The sequence below is a fragment of the Malaclemys terrapin genome, chromosome 4 (assembly GCF_027887155.1).
Source record: "Malaclemys terrapin pileata isolate rMalTer1 chromosome 4, rMalTer1.hap1, whole genome shotgun sequence".
NCBI lineage: Eukaryota > Metazoa > Chordata > Testudines > Emydidae > Malaclemys > Malaclemys terrapin.
In genome coordinates, this window is record NC_071508.1 from 5,380,194 (window position 1) to 5,389,442 (window position 9,249).

The 9,249-nt window shown below is 50.6% G+C and overlaps 1 protein-coding gene across 2 annotated transcripts; it reads right to left on the minus strand.

The window, feature by feature from the left end:
• Positions 1-354: 354 nt before the first annotated feature.
• On the minus strand, positions 355-8,678 carry LOC128836884 (zinc finger protein 397-like). 2 transcript variants are annotated; one of them, XM_054027578.1, is made up of 6 exons: positions 8,425-8,678; positions 7,834-7,955; positions 6,572-7,213; positions 5,999-6,206; positions 2,981-3,604; positions 355-1,433 (listed from the first exon to the last, which is right to left on the minus strand). In XM_054027578.1, exons 3-5 carry the CDS (start codon positions 7,118-7,120, stop codon positions 2,991-2,993), a joined length of 1,371 nt encoding a protein of 456 aa, XP_053883553.1. In that variant the 5' UTR covers positions 7,121-7,213; positions 7,834-7,955; positions 8,425-8,678; the 3' UTR covers positions 355-1,433; positions 2,981-2,990. The 2 variants fall into 2 exon arrangements, with proteins under 2 accessions (XP_053883553.1, XP_053883552.1); XM_054027577.1 differs by having other exon boundaries at positions 355-3,604.
• Between the last annotated feature and the right edge of the window lie 571 nt (positions 8,679-9,249).

Consider the following 9,249-nt stretch of genomic DNA (forward strand, 5'->3'; position numbering starts at 1 on the left):
CCTTGGGAGCTGCCACCCGATGTGCCAAGACTACTTCTATCCCTCTGCTTTACCTGCCAGCTCAGGACTTCAGCACCCTGTCTTGTGAGTCAGACACTCCCGTCTGCTCCAACACAGACCCAGGATCTGAATTACGTGCCCCAAAGCTGCAGGTTTACCTGAAAGCAGCTAACAGAAGTGTTCCTGTCCTTAGCACTCAGATGCCCAACTCCCAATAGGGTCTAAACTCAAATAAATCCGTTTTACTTTGTATAAAGCTTATGCAGGGTAAACTCAAATTGTTCGCCCTCTAGAACACTGATAGAGAGATATGCACAGTTGTTTGCTCCCCCAGGTATTAATACATACTCGGGGTTAATTAATAAGTAAAAAGTGATTTTAATAAATACAGAAAGTAGGATTTAAGTGGTTCCAAGTAGTAACTGACAGAACAAAGTAAGTTACCAAACAAAACAAAATAAAATGTGCAAATCTATGTCTAATCAAACTGAATACAGATAATTTCACCCGCAGAGATGCTTCAGTAAGTTTTTTCCTCAGACTGGACACCTTCCAGGCCTGGGCACAATTGTTTCCCCCGGTACAGCTCTTGTTCCAGCTCAGGTGGTAGCTAGGGTATTCTTCATGATGGCTCTCTCACTCTGGTAGTCCCATCTCCAAAAGATATATTGGAATTGGAAGAAGTACAGAAAAGGTCAACATAATGTTTAGGGGTATGAAACAGCTTTCATAGGAGGAGAAGTTAATAAGACCGGGACTTTTCACCCTAGAAAAGAGATGACTAAGGGATGGGGGGGGGGGGATATGATAGAAGTCTATAAAATCATGACTGGTGTGGAGAAAGTAAATAAGAATGTGTTATTTACTCCTTATAACACAAGAACTAGGGATCACCAAATTAAATTCATACGCAGCAGGTTTCAAACAAACAAAAAGTCAGTATTTCTTCACCCAGCGCACAGTCAACTTGTGAAACTCTTCGCCAGAGGGTGTTGTGAAAGCCGAGACTATAACAGGGTTCAAAAAATAACTTTATAAATTCATGAAGGACAGGTCCATCAATGACTGTTGGCCAGGATGGGCAGGGATGGTGTCTGTAGCCTGTTTGCCAGAAGCTGGGAAAGGGCTACAGGAAATGATCACTTGATGATTATCTGTCTGTTCATTCCCTCTGAAGCACCTAGCATTAGCCACTGTTGGAAGACAAGATACTGGGAGAGATGAACTTCTGGTCTGACCCAGTTTGGCCATTCTTATGAGCCTTGTTGGCCCCAGGCTCATTGGCTCCAGCTGCCTCCATCCCATAGCCAGTTGCTGTGTCCCTGGCTCTGCCTTGGCTTTTCGTTTCTTTCCCCCACATGATTTGTTGTTGGCCAGTGCAGCTTCCCTATGGGGACCGTGGGCTGCAGCACATCAGGATCTTTGCTCTGGCCCTGTGTGGAGAGTATGACACATTGGCCCTTTGCTCACAGAGCTTCAGAGTCTCATTTCCCCAAGGCAGCACAACTAGCAATCTCAGCATTTCCCTCTCACTATGCACATATCCCAGACCCATCAACACTTTCATAAGAACCTGGTTACAGCATGGGTCAATGTTCCAGTGCAGAGAAGAGCCATGTCCTTATGACCTTGGCTGGGCCGAGATTGTAACCCTGTTACATGGATACGGTTAGAACTAGGGTACAGTGCAGCGTTTAGCAGTTACCAGGACAAAGCCAAGGTGTAATGGATCCTCGTGACTAAGATCTGATCTACACCTAAAAAATGTGATTGACCTAGATACATCACTGAAGGCCGTGAAAAAAACTGTGCCTTGTGTGATGTAGTTAGATTAATCTAACCTCCAGTGTTAGATCAATTCTTCCATCGCATTAGCTACTGCCACTCAGAGAGGTGGATAAATATTGATGGAAAAACCCATTCTGTCGATGTAGGAAGTGTCTACTATGTTACTGTGCCACTGTAGTGTAGATATGGCCTGGAAGCTGCAGGGTAGCAGAGTCCCAAGTGAGGATAGAAATGGGGCAGATGCAATGTAAAGCTGTGGGGAGCTCCAGGCTGGGAGCTGGGGAAGAAGCTTTAGAAGAGACAAGGGAGCTCCTACCAGTTAAAGCAGCATTTGCATTTTCACTGCTCTGGCTGCTCCCTCCCAGCAGCCGAAGCACAAACACCTGCAAGGGAGTGTCTGGAATAGAATGAACCCCTGATTTGGGGCCTTGTTTACAGGGAATTCAGGGTTCCAAGGCAGGTTCCCAGCAGCCAGGCAAAAGGAAAACACATGATACTGCTACCCCTAAAGCCCAAACAAGCAGAAAGGAGCCTGCAGGGCCAAGTGCAAGACATAGAGGAGTTCAGGGCCTGGAAGTCTATATTTATAGCCCAGGGATGTTCCTTTAGATCTAGCTGCTCAGCACCTGCGGGTGAGATAGAGAGAGCTGTGGGGCGTTGAACCCTTCTGCCCTGCTGGGTCCCCAAACCCATGGGGTGCTCAATTAGAAATGGACTTCAATTCTCTGTTGATCTCAGGCACTTCTCCTCCCATCTTGAGTCATCACCTCTGTATCAAGCCACCTATTGGCTGCAAATGCATCCCTGTCCTTGAGCCCCTATTTACTTTTCACTACTTAACAGTGTTTCCACCCAGGGAGCCAAAAGCCTTTTACAAATAGAGGGTGTGGGCATGGGGAGAAAACATATCTGTAGCCTCAAAAACAGACCTTAGGATCTCCCAACTGACAGTCCTGCTCCAACTCTAGATGTCACACTTCTCCGGGAGCTGAGAACAGAACCCAGGAGTCCTGATTCCCAGCTTACCCTCGCCCCAACCTCTTAGTATGCAAGACCATATCTGCTTTTCACTGTGATCACCCATCACAATCCCTCCTCGCAGCATTCAGTCACCCCAGGAAAGTGCTCCCTAAACTTCTCCCCAACCCTTTCCCATTCTATATCTGTGAGACCAGGGCAGAGGCCCAGATACCTGACACATGCTAGGCCACAAGACCCCCTGCCATGGGGCTGCTCTGGGGCAGTGGCTGCTCAGGACCTGCTGTGCAGCTGTGCCCATGGTTATGAGACGTGTGGGTCCTCTGATGTCTCGTGAGATGTGAGCTCTGGCTGAAGCATCTCCCGCAGACGGTGCAGATATAGGGTCTCTGGCCCACATGAGTTCTCTGGTGCCGAGTGAGGTTGGAGCTGTCGCTGAAGCGTCGCCCACACTCGGTGCAGATGTAAGGTCTCTCCCCGGTGTGAGTTCTCTGGTGCATCATGAGGACCGAGCTCTGGCTGAAGCTCCTACCACAGGCAGTGCAGACAAAAGGTTTCTGGCCGGCGTGCATCCTCCGGTGTTTTGTGAGAGCCGAGCTGTCGCCAAGTCTTTTCCCACACTCATCACAGGTCCAGCGTTTCTTGCTCGTGTGGACTCTTTGTGGTGTAATAAGGGCAGAGCCGACACTGATGCCCTTCCCACTCTTGGTGCGCTTATGAGCTTGTTCTGCCGGGTTGTGTTCCCCAGGGCGATGCTGCCCATTCTTTGTCTTGTGTTTTGGTTGCTCTCCTGAGTGACACGTTTCGCCTTTGTCATCACCACTGGCCTTGCCATCAGCTGGAATGAGAGAAGAAGGTGGGATTAATTCCCTGAGCAGGAGAAGGAGTTTGGGGCAGGGGAACCACAAAGGGCTCCTCACCTGCTCACCCCATCAACAGGGCTGGGGATCAAGGTTTAGGTCCCCCAAACCCTCCCCCGGGGGGGCTGGTTCTGTCTCAGTCTCCTCAGGTGAGAAGAAGGGTCATTGGGAATGGGAGGGAGCATGAGTAACATGCACCCTGATGGGATGATGACTGCTGGGGGGTGACACTGAGCCAGGGATGCAGGAAATGGCCCAGGAAATATCTGACACCCCCCCCAAACCTTCCAGAGACACTTGCCCCCCGGCAAAGCTGCCACAAGCTCACCCTCCCTCCCTACCCCTACCCCTCTCATCCTGCCTCTCCCTCAACAAACCAGATGCCCTACCAGAGAGAACACCTTCTGGGAAAGCAGCTGCCCTCTCCGAGTTTCCCCCATCCTCCCCAAAGTGCATATGAGTTAATTAACTCCCCACTAGCCCTGCGAGGGGCCTGACGCGTCTGGTGGCACCAGACCTCATTGTGACCCACCCCTCTCACAGGATACATCTAGTCTGACCTCCTGGCTATTACATTTCACCCAGTTACCCCATTTTCAACACAATAACTTGTGTTTGACTAAAGCATCTTCCAGAAAGGGGTCCCTCTGGATTTGAAGACATCGAGAGAGGGAGACTCCATCTCTTCCATTGGGAGTTTGTTCCAATGGTTAATCATCCTCACTGTTAAGAATTTGTGCCTTATTTCTAATTAGAATTTGCCAGGGTTCACCTTCCAGCCATTGGCTCTTGTTCTGCCATTCTCTGCTACATTAAAGAGCTCTTTAGAACCCAGTATTTTCTTCCCAAGAAGGTACTTGCACACTTTAATCAAGTCACCCCTCAATCTTCTTTTATACAGGGAGTCCTCGGACTTACGACACAATTCGTTCCTCAAAATTGCATTGCAAGTCGAAACCGTTTTTCCCATAGGAATCAATGGTATAAAGGGGAGATTGGTTTCTGAACCAAGGCTTGATACACTATTTTCACCACAATAACCCAGATGTTTGTACTAAATGAATTATAGATGACTAATGTTGCAACATCAATGTATTTACTGTAGGCTGTATTTTGTAAACAGCATTAAAATAATCATATAAATTCACATATGCTTTGACCCAGAAAACCCGCAACACAGGCTCAGAAAGCCAGGGAGATCGGCACACATGCTGAGCCTCAGCCAATCACCAGTGATTGACTGAGCCCGGGGCCAGGAGCCAATCAAAAACAAGCGGCAACCCTGCCAAGCCACAAGCTACCCTGCTGCCTCAAAGCCAATCAGAAGTGACCCCTTCCAGCTCCGCACCAGTACTGTATAACAGCAACCAGGAAGTGATTTCAAGAGAACTTTATGCAACGTAAGGGCGAAACAAGTGTTGTAGGGGCGAAACGGGGCAGTCAATTGAAAAGCGGCATAAGTGGCGTCCGACAAAAGTTGGGCATTGTAAATCCAAGGACTCCCTCTATAAGTTAAACACTGAGCTCTCACGGGTCAGGCATTTTGAATAACTTTTCCGAGTGGTAGCCGTGTTAGTCTGTATCAGCAAAAAGAACGAGGAGTACTTGTGGCTTTTTGAATAACTTTTGTGGCTCTTCTCTACGCTCTCTCCAATTTGTCAACATTCTTTTTCCAATGTGAACATCAGATCTGGCCGCTGTATACCAGCATCCGTCTCACCATTCCCTGCTCCTACTTGTTACTCCCATTTATACATCCACGGATCATATTAGCCCTCAGGAGGAAATGGGAGACACACAGAGCCCCTGGCATCTGGTTGGCAGAGCTTCAAGCCACCCCTGTAACTGTTAATAGTTGAAAGAACCTACAGTCACTAACACTCTGCTCAGCATAAACCCCTCCCCCTCCCCCACCACTATTCTGCAGAGTATCCCCCTCAGCTCTGCCCATCCTCCCAGTACAGTTCAAAATGCTGACACCCTGAATGACTTCTTTCCCAGACCAAAAAGAGATAAATAAATAAAGGGAATAGGGGTCTCAGAGAGAAAAGGAAGGAAGATGCAGGAGGCACAGATCCCATGGCATGAGGGGAAGAAGAATCTAGGGGAGCACACAGAGCCCTCAGCATGGGATTGGGGGGTTCAGATGGCCCCAGACATGGGGCTGCAGACAGTCTCTAAAATAGAGGGGGATGGGAGAGCGGCATCCAGGGAGCTTGTTGAGGGGAATGGGGAGGGCTGCAAGGAGCCATTGCTCTCCCCTGAGCGAGCCAGCAACCCCATTCCTCAAACATGCTCTGCCCTGGGCCTTCCCCTTTCTGCCTCCCCATCAGTGACCCATAGCCCACCATGCCCTGGACCCAACTTATTACCTATTTCCTGGAGGGGCTGGTGCTCCTCTTTGGGGATATGAGGCAGCTTGTACAGGGATCCTGAAGCTTCATTCCATCCCCCGTCCTGGGATGCACACCCGGGATGGGGCTGTGGCTGCTCTAGTCTGGAGCCAGCAGATTCCCATAGTGCCCCAGGGGACGCTTTTTCTTCTGAGGCCACTTCCTCAACCTTTACACGCACCATGACCTGGGTATGAATCAAACATGTAATGAGAGAGCCAGGGCCTGGGGCCTGCTGTGGAGAGTGGGGTCTGAGAGGGGAGACACCAGGGAATGTCCCCCAAGGACACAGCGACAGGGGAGGGGAGCACAGATCCACCCACAAACCCAGGGATTGACAAGAAGTGCTGCAGGGGCTAATGGGGATGAGTGGCCAATAGTCCTGGCTCTGCTACTGCATGCTTAGCAGCTCCCATGGGGCTGGGCCGGCAACACAGGGGAAACAGGGACTACAGAAGTGAGCCCCATGGTCCTGTCCATACACAGATGTAGCATAGTCTGTCTCCCACCCCCCATCCCCTCAGTGGAATAATCAGGGTTAAATGCTCTCACCTGTAGCCCTGGCCCCTCAAACTCTGGCTCCCTCAGCTGGAACCCCTCTGCCAGGGCCACCGCCTGGGCACAGGTTTCAGGGCCACGTTCCCAGACCCAGCTCTGCATTTCCTCTGGCAGGATGGTTAGTAACTGCTCCAGGATCAGCAGCTCCAGGATCTGCTCCTTGGTGCGGCTCTGCGGCTCCAGCCAGCCATGGCAGAGCTCCTGGAGGCGGCTGTAAGCCTCCTGGGGCCCCTTGGCCTCCTGGTAGTGGAACTGCCTGAAGCGCCGACGCCGCGACTCTATGTGGGTGTCAACCCCACGGAGGGTGGCTGGCTCTTTCTGTGGCTCCTGCTTGACCCATCGTGGTGCTGCCCATCTCAGTAGCCCCCCAATGGTACCAGCCTGGATGACACAAAGGGCTTTTTCTGCCCCTTCCGCTCTCTCCCCTGGCTTGGGGCTGACTGGGTTCTGCTCTTCCATTTTCACTGGGGGCTGCATTCCCTGCTGTAGTGGTGCCTGGAGCTGGAAACCCAAAGCTGCACTTGCACCCAGCTCAGCTGCCATTGTCTGTCCTTGGAACGACTGCAATTCCAACTCAGGAACAAACCCTGTCGCTCACTTGTAGGGCCTGTAGGAACATCCGGCTCTCCAGGCAGCCTGCAGCAAAGGATCCAACATGGATTTTTCTGTGTGATGGAAGAATGAGAGCCAACCCATAACCCCAGGTCCCTGCTCTTGCTCAGAACAGACAGGCCCCTCTCTGACCACCCTGGCCCATTCCCCCACATAACCCAAGCTCCCTGGCCCCACTCAGCATGACAGGCCTCTCCCTGAACCTCTTGCAGAGTGGGGTGCATTTAGGTCCCTCCCCCAGAGCCAATCCATCAATTTTGTTTTGTGTCTCATCACAGTGATGAGCATGTGAGATCTCAGAGGGATGTTGGGCTGCTTGCCGGGGGTCCTGACAAGGTGGTAGGTCACCCGCTGAATTTATTAGTAAGTCTTATAGGGAGCACCGGGAGGACGCTCCTGAACCATTTGTCTTCCCTGACGGGTATTCCTGCAAGAGGTGATGATTTGGCCCCTTTAGGAAAACCAGGCACTGAACCTTAAATTTAGCCACAGAGGTCAGGCAAAAGGCCTTGTGGTCTTGACCATTTTCACTTCCTCTTTATTCTTCTTTTGTTTAGTGTTTACACAGCCCCTAGCACAGCATGGTCCTGGTCCATGACAGGGGCTCCTCATAGTGCTACTTCAATACAAATAATAATACTTACAAAAAACACATGAAAAGAACTTTATTTAGGTTCCAAAGTTGAGTACTCAGGGTTAGGAAATGCTGGGTTGTACAAACAGCCTGAACTTCATCCTCTTTGTGTGCCGGATGAGGCAGGGGGTCCTGTGGAATAAATAGCACGTGATCATGTACCATAAAGAAGATTGCACCATCACGCCCACGGCTTGGGAACAACCACCCATCATGACCGCCTGGGCTCAGTCTGAGAGGAAAGTATGCTCCCAGCTCGGTTTCGCCATGATGAAACATAATATACACAAGTCAAATAAGGCCTGGAGTTGCAGTGGTTTAACTAGCGGTAAGACTCCCAGCTCAGACACTGCCCCAGTCTTCCCTTGGAGTGCTGGCAGCAGCCCCTCAGAATCATTTGGTGCTACTTCAGACTCCATGGGGCACAGAGGGGGCAGAGTGCCAACTCACTGCCCCAACTCACAGCCCCCGTGCTCTCTGGCTCTCCAGACTAGGGGTTGGTCTCACCCAGAGAGGAGCAAGGACAGAGCAGGAACTAGCATCTGGGGACTGGGCCCTGCACCCACAGTGCCACACTCAGTCTCCGAGTTCCTCCACCTACCTAACCACAGGGATGTGCCAGGCTCTGCTCCAGGGTGAAAAGTCCCCTAGGGCCTCCGGAGAATCAGAGCCAATCCACAAGGAGCTTTTGCAATGGAGGGCACCCAGTTCTGTTGCTGTGGCAGAAACTGTCTGTCCGGGCAGATTGTAATCAGCAGCTGAATGTGCTCCTTCCCCCTGCAGCCAGCACTGGCGAGGGGAATGTGAAAGTGAAAGAGCAGAGAGAGGCCGGAACAATGGAATGATAACAGGATGTTCCTGGCAGGAAGGGGAAGTCTCGTGTGTCTAGACACGCCTCCTTAGGATTGGTCCCCAATCCCCATCAGCAGCAGTAAACCCCTAGTTTGATAATCTTGCTGGGATCATTCTAGTGTCTCAGAATGATACAATGCAGAAGTAAATCCTCTCCCTGGGATGGTGTCTCTGCTTCTGTCCCACAGAGGCAGGATTCCCCCCCCCCCCCATTTCTCGAATTGACTCAAACTGCCCCATGGCCACTTTTTAGCTAATTGTCCAGAAGGAAAATACTTTAAATTCTGTTATGTTCTTTGTGCTTTGTTTCTGATTAATAGTAGGAAGAAGCTGTTACATAGAGAGATTAAACTGAAACACAATTCCCCCCACGTGGTGCTCAAAACCAGCACCTTTAAGGTGCCTATTCTACCAACTGACCTAGCCACGCTGCTACTTACCAGCCTATCAGCCAAAAGATGACATCTGACAATGGTTTGTGAGCACCACTTTCCCTCTTGCCACATCTCCCAAGATCACTGATTTTTGCATGTCAGACACATTAGCAAACACAGATCCAGGGCCGGGTTACTCC

Excerpts from the sequence above, each read along its gene's own strand:
- LOC128836884 (XM_054027578.1), bottom strand. The coding sequence starts at position 7,120 with ATGGCAGCTGAGCTGGGTGCAAGTGCAGCTTTGGGTTTCCAGCTCCAG. Across the intron at positions 6,207-6,571 it reads TTGAGGGGCCAGGGCTACAG|GTCATGGTGCGTGTAAAGGT; the intron begins GTGAGAGCATTT and ends ATTCATACCCAG. Across the intron at positions 3,605-5,998 it reads CCAGCCCCTCCAGGAAATAG|CTGATGGCAAGGCCAGTGGT; the intron begins GTAATAAGTTGG and ends CTCTCATTCCAG.